The sequence below is a fragment of the Rattus norvegicus genome, chromosome 5, assembly GCF_036323735.1.
Source record: "Rattus norvegicus strain BN/NHsdMcwi chromosome 5, GRCr8, whole genome shotgun sequence".
Taxonomy (NCBI): Eukaryota; Metazoa; Chordata; class Mammalia; order Rodentia; family Muridae; genus Rattus; species Rattus norvegicus.
The window spans coordinates 121,172,447-121,189,440 of record NC_086023.1 but is presented as its reverse complement, the minus strand read 5'-3'; the positions used below and the strand labels follow the sequence as shown (position 1 = coordinate 121,189,440).

At 45.6% G+C, this 16,994-nt stretch overlaps 1 protein-coding gene across 4 annotated transcripts in view; it reads right to left on the bottom strand.

The window, feature by feature from the left end:
* Ak4 (adenylate kinase 4) overlaps positions 1 to 16,994 on the bottom strand; it is a 59,839-nt gene that overhangs the window by 24,963 nt on the left and 17,882 nt on the right. For all 4 annotated transcript variants that reach the window (XM_017593196.3, XM_063287246.1, NM_017135.3 and 1 more), the window contains one exon: positions 2,685 to 2,804. In XM_017593196.3, coding sequence (XP_017448685.1) covers positions 2,685 to 2,804 — 120 coding nt within the window. The remainder of the gene's footprint in view (positions 1 to 2,684; positions 2,805 to 16,994) is intronic.

Here is a 16,994-nt window from a genome sequence, read left to right as displayed (position 1 = left end):
GGCCACGCAAAAGCTCAGGATGAAAGGTTACTGGGTCTTGTTGGGTTTTTTTGTTTTGTTTTGTTTTTGTTTTTTTAATATTCACCACAACACGATGTGATCTCTAAAAAGTACACAAATTTTATTTTACCTGGCATGAGGCCTTAAATTAATGAAATTTAAAGGAATTACTAAGAGGTTTCAGCAAAACCAGAGGTCATCCCTAATACACAAAAAGTACTTGGGAAATGGATAGTGATCATACTTAGATGGTCAGTGTGGGGGAGGGATCATTCAGCTGTGACCCCTGCTCACAACTTGTTGGGCCAACTACTAATAGTGGGATGACTGTTACAAGGTTAATAATCAATTGCTTTCTGATTGAGGTCCAGTCTACAGAAGGAATTCACATCTGGTACTGTAAACTTGTTCAACAGCCTGTGGGAAAGTGACTGCTGCTGCTTTGCTGAGGGGACATGACGGGCCTAGCAAACTGAATATTTTGAATATTCTAAATATTTATGTTTAGGACCACAGATTAGTGCTGCCTGGTCTGGTCAAAGACGCCTCTGTTTGCCATGGGTGGCCATAGAAGCAGGTAACTATTCAAAGTGCTACGGATAAGTGACTCTTCAGTATTCCTCCTAAACAGGACATCTGTGTTACCAACCCATCCACACTCGCAAGCACACGCACCAAGGTTCAGAAAACACCACGGAAGAGTGGGCACGTATGTGAACTTGACACAAGCTAGATCACCTGAACTGAAGAAGGCCTCTCAACTGAGAAACTAACTCCATTAAGACTGGGCTTTAGGCAAGCAAGCCTGTAGATCACTTTCCTAATTAGTGATTGATGTCGGGAGGGCCCAGCCCATTGTGGACAGTACCGCCCTGGGCCGATGGTCCTAGGCGCTACAAGAAAGCAGAGCAAGTGTGCAAGCAAATCCATGGCCTCCATATCAGCTCCTGCCTCAGGTTCCTGCCCGGCCTGCCTCATATGATGGCCTGTGATGTGGAAGTATAAGCAAATAAACCCGTCCCTCCCCAAGATGCTTCTGGTCATGGTGTTTCATCACAACAGGGGAAACCCTAACTAAAATAGGGGGAGAAGCCTAGGGGCCTAGGGGCCAGAAGGAATGCTGTCAAACCTATCTTCTGGGCGTGGCGCGGCCTTTGCACTTTGACCCCGGCTGAGACTGGGCCCATCAGTGTTCTGTTCGGGAGATGTCCTCAAGGCTCTGCCATTCTCTGAGGACTTACACTGACAGTTCAGTGGGACTGCTCCAGAAGGTAGAGACATTTTTCTCAGTGGTGCAGCTGGTGGTGAGCTGCCCTGACTCCTATAAATAAGCCTTCACCCATGTTCCTTAATTAAATGCACTGGGGCACATACAAAACCAAAAATTTAACAGAAATAGAAAAATTGAAAGAGGTCTAGTTGGGAAGAGACAACAGATGAGAGTTTTGTACATAAACCAAATCATTTATGTACAAAAATTCATAATGAAAAAAAGCATTTTAAGTCTTTCTCCATTAAAACGCTTTTCTTGGTTATTTACACTGACATAAAATTTGAGTAACATGCACAAAATCAAAAGGACTTCCTTTGTCTTTTTCTGAAAGCTCAGAAAACACTCGGCTGACTCTATATCTACCCTCCCCATCAAATGCATATTTTCTAACCCACGCTTTATCCACCAGGGGGAACATCCATCACATTTTATGCATGTGAATGTGTCAGTTTGCATGTTCACATGTATATCCTGTACATGCCTGGTGCCCAGGAAAGCCAGGAAGGGCTGGAACACCTAGAATTGGAGTTAGATTCAAGTGAGCTACCATGCTTTGCAAGGAACCAAACCCAGGTCCCCTGCAAGACCAGCAAATGCTCTCTATTGGGCCATCTCTCCAGAGCCCAGCTCACCTTTTCAAAAAAAAAAAAAAAATTAACCCAACCCTTTCATCAGTAAAAGAATTTCCTCCCTTGTGTCCTTGGAAAAACATAAAATGTTTTCTCATAGTATTTGCAGTTATTTAAAAAAAATTCTTTACACAGATTTCTACTATGCTGAGATATATATTAGCACCTTAACACAAAGTTTTAAACTAATTGCCAAAAATGGGGTCCGTGAAGGCTCACCCTGGTAGAAATTCAGAATGGAACGGCCAGATCATAAATGTACACAGTACTACACTGTCCCACAAAGGCCCCACTCTGTAATCTAGTGGCCTAGGATATATTATAGTCCGGGCTGGCATACAGCTCGCTGTAATCCCCTGCCTCAGCTTCCCAAGTGCACACATGAGATGCATGCCCTCCCATTGAGGCTACAATGTTTATAATCATTTCCTAGGTGTCAATATAGGGTTTTTAGACACCTGATCTGTTAAAATAAAAAAAACTCACAGGTGGAATGTTTGCAATGCCAGTGAATGAAAAGGCCTCTTAATTTAATATGGTATGGTCAGTGTGAGTTCATCCCAGAAACCGTGAACCAAGGCGATGACAGGCTTCCTTGGTCAAAGCTTTCACAGTAATGGCGAGCAGGTAAAAAACTAAGAGGCTCCACACCACACTGGGCTTCCATGTTGCCAAATTATAATATTAAATCAATGACAGATTTTATTATAGCTAGTAAACTATAAAAGAAATTAGGGCAGCAATCAAGGTGCCCAAGTCCGACCTGCCCATCACCCACTCACCATCTAATAGCCAGTGCTGGGCACTCCGGGTCTCCAGTTCTGACATCATTAGGCGCGTGATCACATGGTCCGGAACCAAAAGACCTTTTTCTAGGTACTGTTTTGCCACGTCACCAACTTCTGTTAAAGAGAGGAAGAAGAAACATTCGAGAAGGCTTCAAAGATGGCTACCAAGGCACAAGCCTGTAACTCCAGCACTTAGGACATACAGGCTGGAGGACCAGAAGTACCATGTTTGTTATCCTCAGCTACTAGCAACTGTAGAACAAACTGGGCTACATGAGATCTGTTTTCCAAAATTCGGGAGGAAAAGACTCTAATACACTCTTGGCAGTTTAGCCTTCTGGCTCGTCATCCAGGACACAGTGGCAAAGCTGAGTGGAGGGAGCCATCACAGTGCTCTATTTAACATTGGTTTTCACTATGGGCACTCCTTTTTAAATGCCTAGTAGATTATAAAAAAGCAACTCTTTGATATATATGCTCTTTTTTTTTTTCTTCCCGGAGCTGAGGACCGAACCCAGGGGCTTGCGCTTGCTAGGCAAGCACTCTAGCACTGAGCTAACTCCCCAACCCCTAAGGCAACTCGTTGAAATATCACAAGCACAAATACAAGAAAAGGAATGGCCAAGATTAAAATAAAGAGGGATGTGGGACACAAAAGGCTTAGAAGCACTGGAGTAAGCCATAGCCAGGCCCTAGGACAGTACACAATGACAAGAACAGGGCAGGAAGACTGGAGAAGGCTCAACCATTCCCTAGGAGACCTGCTTGTTATGCTGCTGATCTTCAAAGACCAAATAAAGTTGGTCATGGCAGCACATACCACTAGGGGCAGAGACAGGTGGATATCTGGGAGTCAGACTGGCCTGGTCTACAAAGCAAATTCCAGGCCAGTTAGTCAGGGCTACAGAGTCAGACCCTGTTTCAACAAAGAACACCATATTGGTGGGCTTCATAGCCGATACCTATGAACCCAACACTCAGGTGGCCACAGTAGGAGTAGGAGTTTAAAATAAGACAACATTAGAAAGACCCTGTCTCCAAAACTTTAAAACAAATAGAATACTATATAAAATCACAGAAACACACACACACACACACACACACACACACACACACACACACACACACACACACACTCACACACAGGTTTCTTCTCCTAAGCCTCAATATAAGCAGATGGTACCCAATGAGTTGCAAAGGCAACTTGGCATTATTAGTGGACTGCCAAGTTCATAGAAGGATGATAAATTTTAAAACACAACTCAGAGAAAAATAATTACTTGTATGTAGAAACTATTACATGAGACTGGCAGACAAAGGATTGACTCAAACCTGTGTTTTTTTTTTTCCTAGGAGCTGAACATTTTTCTACAAAAATGAAGTCCTCTGCTGACCAGGCATCTGAACCACCAAGAGCCACATTCTCGCAGGCATTAAGTTCTTTCAAAGAAACACAAACTCGGGCAGGTGAGATGGCTCAATGGGGGTGAAGGAGCCTGCTGCTAACCCTGGGGTACAGACTTCAATCCTCTGGAACCCACACAGTGGAGCACAGACTCCAGCAAATTATTCTCTTACTATGCTATACTATTCATGCTATAGTAGATATCTGCACACTACGATGGATGGATGGATGGATGGATGGATGGATGGATGGATACTTGGGTAGGTGTGCAGGCTGGCAGGTAGGCAAGCAGATATCTAAGAGTATTAGTAGTAAGGGAAACTGCCTGTAAAGTATGAATATATACATAGCTAGCTAGATAAGCAGGCAGGCAGGCAGGCAGACAGACAGACAGACAAGAGAGACAATAAGAATATCTATTGTGGGGAAGATGTCTGAGAAGGAGATGGATGGATGGATGGATGGATGGATGGATGGATGGATGGAGGATGGATGGATGGATGGATGGATAGGAAGGGAGGGAGGGAGGGAGGGAGGGAAGGAGGAAGGAAGGAAGGAAGGAAGGAAGGAAGGAAGGAAGGAAGGAAGGAAGGAAGGATATTACTTAGCAGGGGAATTACCTGATTCTCCCCTTGAATGTGTGTGGACCTGTTGCTTGAGTCTACATTCCTATCCAAGTGTAGCACTTAGCCTCAGGGTGTGAACATCTCTGTGTCACTCAATCCCTACTATACCAGGGGAGCTAAAAGACACAGTCTGGTGACTACCCAGGTTCAGGGAACATCTTAGAAAAATAGAAAAGGATTACAAGAGCCAAAGAACCAGAAGACAGCTGTATCTTCTAACACGACAAGGAAGCTACGCTCATGAAATCTTAACACTATGAGTCCCTAAACAAGACCTGAACAGTGACATCACCAGCTGATGGGAAAGCTTTCAGAGTCCCACACACAGATGAAGGGTTACAGATAGCAAGGGCTGCTGAGAGAGGGAGAATTCGCCTTCCCAGGGATGAGCACCCACAACTGTTTATCCAAACACCAAGTGCCCAGCCCAAAAAGCAAATGCATACAAGCAACACTAAATTAGATACAAGTTTTATTTATATATCCATTTTCCCCTTGTTTTTTGTTTTTAAAGAAGCCCAGGCTGTGCTATAACTGACTACATAGACCAAGTTGGCCTCTCTCTAACAGAATTCAAGAGATCCACCTTCTTCTGCATGAGTGCACCCCCAAACCTGTGTGTGTGTGTACAACAATAAAGAAAAAACACCATGAATTTGAAGGGGGGGATGAGAGGGACTAGAGGTGGGAGTGATGAAATTATATTCTAATTAAAAATAAGAACACAGGGCTGGAGAGATGGCTCAGTGGTTAAGAGCACTGACTGTTCTTCCAGAGGTCCTGAGTTGAATTTCCAGCAACCAAATGGTGGCTCACAACCATCTATAATGGGATCCGATGACAACTTCTGGTATGTCTGAAGACAGCTACATTGTACTCACATAAATTAAGTAAATCTTACAAAAATATTAAAAAATAAAAACACAGACCCCAGCCAGGTATGGTGGCATATGCCTATAATCACAGCTGCTGGGAGGATAAGGCAAGACAACGGAACCATGGAGGAGGCCACCCGGGCTATAGAGACCCTGTTCTCAAAAAGAGCCAACTGCAAAAGAGCCAGAGCGTCCCTCACCTGGGCATTTGGTAACATGCTACCAGCCCAAACTCGGCTGGACACATAGGTACTTTATAATAGCTAAGGAAACCTGAGATGGCTCAATTGGTAGTCACTTACTGACAGAATGAACCAGCAGATGACTTGAGGATCCCCAGGACCAAACTGATCCCAAGTTGTCTTCAGATGGTCACAACTGTGCTGTGGCACCTGTATGCATTTGTGCGCACACACACATCTTCAGGGAATCACATTTATTCTACAAGTATTATTAGTTGCAAACTCTATCTAACTATGAAAAAAGTTCCAGCTTACTGAGGGCAACATGGAAATGTCATTACCCTGAGAGCTCATAGCCAAATGACACACCATAGTACCATGCTTCAGGTAGTCTGTGTGCTCTGTCCTAAGTCATCATGAAGGTCCTCACCTCCAGACACAGGAGACTTGACAGCAGCACTGACATAATTCACAAACCATAAAATTTCCATTTTATGACACACAGCCCAGTGAGTTTCAATATATCCCCAATGTTACAGCTGTCCCCAGTGCTGGGTAAATGCTGCTGCCCCTGCTGCTGCTACTGCCCCTGCTGCTGCTGCTGCCCCTGCTGCTGCTACTGCCCCTGCTGCTGCTGCTGCCCCTGCTGCTGCTACTGCCCCTGCTGCCCCTGCTGCTCTTTGCGACTGAACTCACCCATGGCCTGGTATGTCAAAGCACCAATTTCTAATTTCAGAAACTTCTATATCCTAGAAAAAAGTTCTATGCCCACAGCAACTCCAAGTCACAGTTCGCTCCAGCACTACCCTCCCTCTGTAACAACTACTTTCAGACTCTATTTACACACCCCCACATGCATGTGTGTGTACAAGTGCATGCACACACACACAATGAGAAGGAGAGACAGGGAGAGGAGGAGTGGGGGAAGAGGAGGGGAAAGCAGAAAAGACAAAGACAGACAGAGATTTAGCTCAACACAGTGCTTGACAGGCAGCCGTGCATCTTAAAAATTTGGTGCATGTATGAAAGAAAACCCTAGGGATTGGGAAAATTTTACTTTAAAAAAAAAGAAATATTATCCCAACAGTGAGGCTGAGATAGGAGTGCCATGAGTTCAAGGCCAGGAAGATAATTATTAAGAAGAGAAGGAGAACGAGGTTCAAAGGGAAAAAAAAATATGATAGGGCTGGGCTGTAATTCAGTTGGTAGAATCTTTGCTCGGCACACACAAGGCCCTGGGTTCTAGGCCAACGGGGCATAAAAGCAAGTGTGGCAGTACGTGCAGGAATCCAGCACTGAGAGGGCAGAGGCAGAAGATAATTTCAAGGCCATCCTTGGCTAAGGAATTGTAGCCTGGTCTAGGTTGCATAAGACCCTGAGCTGTTATCTCCTATCCCAGATAGCATCTCACTTAAAGGAGCTAGTCACTGAGAATGACTAGAACAAGTGGCTAGCTGTATGGCCGACGGTGTGTTGATACTGGCAGTGCTGAGGGTGAGCCCAGAGGCTCACGTGCAGACAAGGACACTATCACTGAGCATCTAACACCCTGGCCATTCATTGGCACAGGGGAAGGAAATGCGAAGGCGCCTGGGAAGCACACTTCAGGTGACTGGGGCACTCGGCACACATGGAGGAGCCTCAAGCCTCACAGGTGGAAGGCATACCCATAAGACATGGGGCTGCCTATGGAGGGCATGGCCTTTAAAGCCGCTTTAGAAAGGTCACCCCCAAACCCAAGACCAGCTACTTATATTGAGGGGCCTGGTGTAAACTCAAAGTGTAGTCAGGGCACTGGACGGAAAACAAAGAACTTCAAGATGTCAGAGCATTGACTAAGCAGGCGGAGGTCACAGAGCAGGGCAGTGACACTGGAACGGGATGGCACCCGGCAAGCAAAGGAGGCTGAGAGGGTCCCAGGCTTGATACAAGAAACAGAAGCACGGGAAGGTGTCCTTCATCTGTCCCTTGAGAGAGTGCCTTGGCTTGATTCACATCAAGCTTAAAATAACCCCAGGAAAGTTGCTAGCACTCTCGACCAGTGTGTGACTGAGAGAAGGGTTCAAGTGCAGCATAGGGAGCACCCCAAAGATTTCAAGCTGTCTGTGCCTCCCCTGCGGGATGACAGGCATGTCCACTGCCCTGACACTAGACACAGCTCTCAACCTCTGCCTGCCACAAAGACCCACAGCCATCCGGATTAGCCCACGAAGAAAGCCCCCAAGAGCAGTCACCCCCAAAACTGGCCTGTACCTGCCCTGGCCAGGTTACTTAGAAGAAAAAGTTCTCATTAAAAAGCTAATGCCAGCATGTTTTTATGAATTACAAAGCTAATTCAAATTCCCAAGGAGACGAAAATTGAATATACATACTATTACTTTCATTCATTCATTCATTCATTCATTCATTCTCTCCCACACTACATACAATAACTACCTCCCTCCCTCCCTCCCTCCCTCCCTCCCTCCCTCCACACATGTGCAGGGGAGGGGGATGCCAGATAGGAATGGGGCATCTCTAAGTTACACAGAGTGGCCGCTATCTTGAAATCCATGTGCTTCAACCTCCCATGTGTCAGGATTACAAAGGTGTCCCACTTTCCTGGCTAAAATTTTAAGCTGAAATCCACAGAGCTTTAGCCAAGTGGCTCATCATTCCAAAATTCACGCTTCCTTGAGTGCCGTTAGCTCACATTTGTTTGAGGTTTTTACGGCTGTGCGCACTCATGGAAGCAACTAGTAGATTACTGTGGTCAAGAATACCACACAGCCAGCTGCAAATGGGCAGAGCCCATTGCGAGTGTTTGCAAAAAGAAAAGAAAGGGCCTCTTTCTAGGGAAGGCACTTCGTAGGGGACACTCAGTACTGTCTGGGACTGGATATGGTAGCTGGTCTTGTGGCTTGTGGTTCCACGATGAACTCCCTGAGCTGGGTTGTGATGGAAGCCAGACCCTGCACCAGCCTACCATTGGCCTGTCTCAAAGCTTAAAGCTTTCAACAGCAAAATGCCACGGCAATTTTCACCACAGGGCAAGCAAATCTAAGTCAGTAACCACTGCAGTTAAATTACAAAGACCAGACGCAGTAGCGCACACCCATAAGCCTAACACTTGCAAGGTGAAGTCAGCCTGGTATACAGGGTGAGCTCCAGGCCACCTAAGGCTAACCTATCTCAAAAGACTGGCAAGATGGTGGTGCCACCAGTAAAACTGCTGGCCACTAAGCCTGACACCCTGAGAGATGCCCAGGATCTGTATGGTGGAGAGAACTGATTCCCTCATGGTGCCCTCTGACCTCCGGTGTGATTTGGGAGGATTTAGGTGATACAGCCTTGCTGGAGGAGTGATGTCACTAGGGATGGGCATACAAAGGCTTGCCCACTTCCAGTTTGCTCTCTGCTTTGTGCCTGTGGTTGAGGATGCCAGTTCTCAGCTTCCCGACCTGCTACCATGCCTATGGCTTACTGCCGGGCCTTCCTGCCACGGACTCTTGTCTCAGTGGAACCATACGCTGAAATAAATGCTTCCTTCTATAAACTGTCTTGATCATGGTGTTCATCGCAGCAACAGAAAAGTAACACAATGCCCACCTGTCTCTTATTGACAGAATCCTAATATAAGGAAGGTATATGTTTTTCTTCCTAAAGAATTGGCCAGTTATACAGAGGTTCAAAGTGGACAAAATTATTTTAACAATGGGAGTTACATATTACAAGACTGTATGGGAAATCAAGGCTATAAGATGCAAGGCAGTGGCTGGTAAGAGCAGGGCGGGAAGCAGGCATTTAAAAGGCACTGTTTTGTACCAGTAATGTTCTATTTCTTGGGCTAGATAATAACACAACTCTGTGTGTGTGTGTCTGTGTGTGTGTGTCTGTGTGTCTGTGTGCGCGCACCTCTTTGTTCTGACTAAGTGAGAACAAACTGGATTCAGAGGATAAGCTAGTCAAATGCCTACCACACAGCAACTTCCTGTGATGCCTGACTGGGTCACTAAAGACAAACCTCCTGTGCCCATTCAATGCCACTGAAGGAAATGGCAAGGAACCAAGTCCTTCCCAAGGGTGCATACCCCGTAAGCACCAAATGCAATGTGAAAGGGACAAAATTAGAAGAAACTAGGCTCCCCTCAGCAGCAACCCTTCTGCAAACTCTGATGACAAAACAAGACAGATCCTGTCTCAAAGGTCTGAGAGGCCTGATTATCCCCAAACTGTAGCTTTGTGATTCCCAAAGACTAGTTCTTGCTCTCTCCAGAATATTCAGGCACTTAGTTGAAAAACTGAGTCGTCCTATAACTGTTTACCCTTCATATTACTGTGCTAAAGAAAACACGTGAGCCAGGCATGGTGACAATCACCTTTAACTCCAGCAGTCAGGAGGCAGAAGGTAGAGGATCTCTGAGTTCCAGGCCAGCTGAAGTGGAGAATTTTGCTTTCTCTGGAGATCCAGTTACTGTGTGATGTTTTGTAGCAGGCCTGTAAGAGGACCCACAGTGTCTAGAAAGAATATAATATGGCCGCACAGATAGAGTGAAGAGGCTCTGGCATTAGCTCACCTTGCACCACTGATCTTAGCTTGCCTTAACTTCACAGAGAGTAACTCACCAAGGAACTTCTTGTGATATTCTGGTTGCTTCTTCCCACTCCCACAGACTTAGGTTGATTTGGCAGGGCCTCACAGTTTCTTCTGAATCCAGCCACTGCTACTGATTCGTGTTTGGTGTTTGCCAATTGGACTGGACTACTGATATCCCGAGAACAAAGACAGGGATCTCCCCAAAGAACTTCTAAACTGGTCCACCACCTGTTTCCTATTAACCTTTCTTTCCCCCTACCTCTGGAAGGTTGGCTAGAAGGAGGTTTAATCATTAAAGAACCCTAATTAAAGTAGGTTTTTAAAAAAAATCTAAGCCTACAGCCAAGGCAACATTGTGAGACCCACTCTGAAAAACACTAAGAACACTTTAAAAGTCTTAGAGGAGAGGGTTAGGAGGGGATCAGAAGGAGAAAAATGATCATATATATAAAATATCTGAAAGCTTTAAGAAAAACTATTTTAGAAAATCTTGCATAAAGGGGTTTACTGCCAAGTGTGACCTGGGGTAAAGGGGACTCATACAAATGAACTGTTTTCTGACCTCCATAGTACCCAAGTGTGCACAGAGCCAACCACAAATGTCAGAGATAGTAACTAGAGAGATCAGTTCAGTGGTGCTCGTCCACATTAAAGCCAAGCACGGTAGCATGCACCTCCTTTGTCAGTGCTGAGAAAGGAGGTGACGGGAGGATCCCTACAGCCTGTTGTCCAGTCAGTTTAATTCAATGAACTTCTGATCCCCTCCTGCCCTAGATCCTAGGGAGAGGTTCTGCCTCACAAAACAAGGGGGACCACTCCTGTGAAATGGCACTCACACTCATCCCCAAACACCCCTTTACGGTGCACAGACATGATGATGTCAAGGACTGAGGCTGTGGCTCCATTTGTAGAGCACCTGCCTGGCATGTAGAGACCACCCTGAGTCCCATCTACCAGCACCATATAAACCAGACACGGCAGAGCACTCCTGTAGTTCCAGCTCGGAAGGCGGATGTAGGAGACCAGCAAAGGCTAGAGGACATACAGAGCCTCAGGCTAGCCAGGACTACATGAGACCCCGACCTTAAAAATAAAGATGTCCAAAGCTGGGGGTTTTCTGGGTAAAGTGCTTGCCTTGCAGCCGTGAGGATCAGAGTTCAGACCCCAAGAACCCGCACAAATGAGTGGATGTGTGGCCAGCCTGTAACTGTAGAGCTCAGAAAATAGACAAGGCATCTCTGGAGAATCTGGCTAGCCTAGACCCCACCAGCATGCTCTGCCTGCCTCAATAAAGGTGTCTAGAAATCAAGGAAGACTCCTGAGGACACCTTCATGCAGCGGCACACATGAGCACGCAACACACACACACACACACACACACACACACACACACACACACACACAGCCTCCTCCCATGGCACATCAATTATTTGACCCTTCCTATTGGTTTAAGGAACAGTGCAAACACTCATTTTTAAAAAACATAATAAATCATAAAAAGATGATAGCATTTCATTAGGCACACAATTGCAGACATCTACATCCTGAGTATTTTCTTGGCCCTGTACCTGAACATGTGCCTTCACAAAACATACCACGAACATCTGGTGGAGTACCACACGCCGCCTCTCAGGCAGCCAAGAAAAACAGGCAGCAGAAGACCACAAGGAAACAGATAAGAACAAGTACTCTGGAAGGCAGGCAGAGCTTGAAGACTCTTAGGCGGAGTACTGAAGCGTGTTTTCAGGCTCAAGCTGCAAATCTGCTCTGGTACCCGCATGGGGACGAGGGAGTGGATTATACCCCTTCCTTCCTCGTGCACTTTCTCTGCAAACAATGAAAGAGCAGCATCCCTGAAACCTGATCCCAGTCCAGTGACCACCCCCACTCAGAGAACAGAGGAATTTCACTTTTAATCTGACCTAAAGTCATCCTGTCATGGCAGAAGGCTGGCATGCAGTTGTCAAGCCACCCTCTGAGCAGGAAGCATCTTGGCCGTGGATCAGCTCGAAGAGCCACCGTTCTCCACGTATCTGCGCAGGCGGTACAAGCCGCCACAGCTGCCCAGGCATGAGTTTTCTCCTCTCCGTCCTTCAGTTTTCTCATGACCCAGTGAAGAATGAAAACTGCAAACCAAAAAAGTGCCCAGTGCACACCCTCCCAAAACAGGCTGGGAAGGGGAGCGAGAACTGATGTCAAGACTCTCCACAGGATTTCCTCAGCCACTAAGGGGCCCTGGGGCACACTAACAGGCTGACCTGCAGCCAGTCAGCCTCCAGCAATGGCAGCAACAGAACAGCAGTAGTCACTAAGAACTCAGGATCTGGGGCTCAAGAGAGAGAGAGCTCCACAGTTAATGGCTGCTGCAGCACATGTGATTCGGCTCCCACCCATGTCACAGGTACCTCAAATAATTCTATGCTAGAAGATCCGAAGCCCTCTTCTGGCTTCTGCGGGCATCCACACATACGGCATAGAGTCAAACAGATTATTAAATAAATATCCTTTAAAATAAATTTTAAAAGCAAAATTCTAAGGGCTGACCAGTAACTGTCCCAACTACAGTGAGGGCTACTATTTGATTTTTTGAAACAAACAGGTGTTAGCTGGGTATGATAGCATACAACTATGACCCTACACTAAGGACAGTAAGGCAGGCAGGTCACAAGTGAGGCCAGTCTGGGCTACACGACAAGATCCTACCCCTGCCCTTGCCTCTCCTGAACCCAAAAATTAAAATGTTTTACATAAAAACCTACAAACTGCTATTATGCCTGATTCCCTTCTTTTTTCCTCTGTTTTTGTTGTTGTTGTTGTTTGTTTGTTTGTTTCATTAAGTGAAGCTACTTCTATTTGGGGGAAGACTATGATGCCCAGGTGTTCTGGGCTACACACATGCTCATCTTTAAGACTAAGCTTTTCCTAATCCTTTCAGTGTTCTAGGAACTAAGCTGTGGTTACACTGCTGCTCCTAGGGAGCAGTTTCAAATGCAGAGATAGAACATGTATGACTGCCAACTCTTGGATTCCGCATAATGGGATCCTGGAATCTCTGTGCAGACACCTCACTAGAGCAAAGCCTCAAAAGGCCTTCCCTGCCACCTTCCTCACGTAACTGGCTCTCAGTCTCTAGTCTTTGCTTCACCCAAGCACTCTTTTCCTGTTCTCAGGGGAAAAACTCTGCTCAGCTGAGTGAGTCACTTAAAGCCTCATGGAACCAGATGTCCCTTCACGTTTTTTAAGGTTATTATTTTATGTGCATGGGTGCTTTACCTCTACATTATGGCTGGCTATTATTTTATGTGCATGGGAGTTTTACCTGTACATTATGTCTGTGCCCAGTGCCCAGTGCCCAAAAACTGGAAAAGAGCATGGGATCTCCTAAAACTGGGGTCACAGAGAGTTTTGAGCCACCAGATGGATGCAGGAATTAAAACTGGGTCCTCTGCAAGAGCAGCCAGTGCTCTTAAAAATCTCTCCAGCTCCCATCACCTTAAAAAAAATTTTTTTTAAAAAAGAAATCAATCTGGTATGTACTCCAGGCTGGCCTGAAACTAGCTAGTGACCCCTCTGCCTCAGTCTCCCGTGTGCTGGGATTATAGGCATGCAACACCGTACCTGGCCCATCAATATTTTTCAATGCTGTAAATAAAGAACAAAGGAAGAAGTAAGGAGATGATATCCGTGGTGATTAAATATAAACTAAACATCCATGATCTACACTAGACAAGAAAGGCAAATTCTAAAGCTAGCAAATCTATCAAAGGCGAAGGTGCTTACCATCAAGGCTGACAACCTTCATTGTTCCCTGACTGGTCCCTACAAGTTCACACATGACAGACAGACAGACAGACAGACAGACAGACAGACGGTAGGTAGGTAGGTAGGTAGGAAGAAAGAAGAAAGAAAGAAAAAAAGAAAGAAAGAAAGAAAGAAAGAAAGAAAGAAAGAAAGAAAGAAAGAAAACAAATGACAATAAAAGATTCAAATATCTATAATGCTCCTCCATTTCTTAGAGACCCTTATGGGGAAGATAACTTTATCTAAAATTTTAATCAAGTTTTTAAAAAGCCAAGCAACCAAGCTTCTTTTACTGCTTCCTCTAGTCTGGCTGTCCAAGGAACAAGCATATGGGTCTTTGACCATGAGGTAGAGCCAGGGAGTCGAGGGGGATTCCGTGGGAGGTGTGGTAGGAAATCAGCAGGTACCTGAAGCCTGGAAATGGGATTCAGAAAAAGCAAAGCCTCTAGCCACAGCAGAGCAGGACATCTACGTGCTGACCTCTAGGACAGGGTGGGCAATGACTAGATAGTGTGTTAGTGATGGGTGACAGTGGTGTCTGATATGCCACACCACAGTGTTGCTCACCGTAAACCTTCAATACAAGCACCTCATTATCAAGGTACTTTGAAGGATGGAAGATACAAGAACAGTTTCCAGCACAGGACAGAACCATGCAGAAAAGACTAGAAAGCAGAAGCGAATGCCAGGCAGCAGGAAAACTGGAAAGAGACACTAAAGCATAGGGGGTGGGCTTTTCTGTCTTGTCTTGTCTTTTCTTTTGGCTTCATGCTAAAGAATTCTTGCATATGCTGTTATAACCCCTACCCTTCACTAAGTTCACTAGGATGGTCTTGCCCTTGAACTAGGCTCAGCAACTACGGCAGGCCTTTAACTTCTCATCCCCCTGCCTCAGTCACTCAAAAGCTGATATCACAGGCATGTACCACTTAAGCTTTCTTATATTTTTTAAGTATGTATGTGAGGTAGGTAGGGTGTTGGGTGCCCATGGGTACAAGGTGTCAGATCCCCTTAAAGCTGAATGTGGACATAGGCAGCTGTGATCCACTCAGTGTCATTACAAGGAACTGAACTCAGGTCCTGTGGAAGAACAGCCTGCACTCTTAACCACTGAGTCAGCCTGACTAGCATCTTCTCAATGTAACAGACAATGCTGAGGACTTGGGAATAGTCAGTGCTGTGTTAGGACATCTATTCCCTACATAAAACATCCTATTGTGCCTTGCCAGAAAGACTCAACATGTGACTGGGATTTGTGCTGACTTAAAAATCTCTTACAATCTCAGACCAAGCTGGTCCATAATCAGAAGGAGGCGGGGAAAACAATGGATTTAAGACCCAGTAAACTAGGTGCTGAAGAGATGGCTCAGGGTTCTCTCAGAGAGAACACAACAGTGGCTCACAAATATCTTTAACTTCTGTTCCAAAGGACCCTCTTCGGGCTTTCTCAGGCACAGGCATACAAGTGGTACACAGACACACATACATGCAGAGAAAACATCCATCTCCATGAAATTAAATTAAAGAAGCAGTTAACAGCCAGCCTGTCTCTGGGGGGGTCAACCCGTCCCCATAGTTATGTATATTCCAACAAGCCTTGGAGGCCTAGACACCCCAGGTGCTCTCCTCATTCATCAAAGCCCTCATATCCTGTAGGGCACCAGCCCCTTGATTTCAACCCTTAAGCTTACTCTAAAGTCTCTGGTCTTCAAATCCACTCTTTCAAATAGCACATACCTGAAGTTGAATGCTCTACCAAGGAGACTAATTTTAGAGACACCTCAAAACGTTCACACTTATTCTGCTGCCAGAGAAAGGAGAAAAATACCACAGGCAAACAGGTCAGAAATGCCCGGGCTGCTCTCCAAAGAGTGCATGGAGAGAGTGATATATTTGCAACAGTGACTTCCCTCCCTTTCTCATTATGAAAACCAGGACATCTAAGAGCCTCCAGAGAGGACTAAAACCCAGGCAGGATACACTCCTCACCAGCCAAGGCAGCAAGGGAAGAAAGTAGCCAATAAAATTAAGTTGTGTTAAAGTCACTTCAAGGGTGTAAATAGATTCCACTGCTTTGCTTAAAATGTCAAACGAGTCCCACCCAAGGTCCTCTGATGTCCACATATGCCTGGGCATGCATGTACATGTGCAAATACACACAAGTTCATTAAGACACTAAATATATGGCTCAGTGGTTAACAACACCGGCTGCTTTCCAGAGGATTCCAGTTCAATTCCCAGCACCTGCTAGAAGCTAATAAACTTCTGTAACTCCAGTTTCAAAGGATCCAATGTCCAATTCCTCCCTCCTAGGGCACCATGGCACACATGGTGTAGACAAACATGATAAATGACAATATCTTTATGCCCCCTTCAGTGATGTTTAGTCTATTTCACTCTTTGCCTTTTGTATGACCTTCTTTTTTTTTTTTTCTTTTCTTTTTTTTTTTTTTTTTCGGAGCTGGGGACCGAACCCAGGGCCTTGCGCTTGCTAGGCAAGCACTCTACCACTGAGCTAAATCCCCAACCTTGTATGACCTTCTAAGAGCAACTACACTTATGATTTTGTATAGATATCAGTAAAATAAACGTGTACTTTGAAATTATAGGGTTGGGTATGGTAGTCCACACCTACAGTCTTAGCAACTTGGTAGGCTGAAGAAGAATGAGTCCCAAGCCAGCCTGGTCTATACAGCAAGAGCTTGTCTCAAAGCGGAGACCCTGACACAATGAGTGGGGACCAGGTCCTCAGAGGACCATGGTGAAGCTCTAACAGACTCCTGGTCTGTGCTTCCTAACACTCGGACCTTTCATGGCAGAGTGTGAAGAAGCTGATATT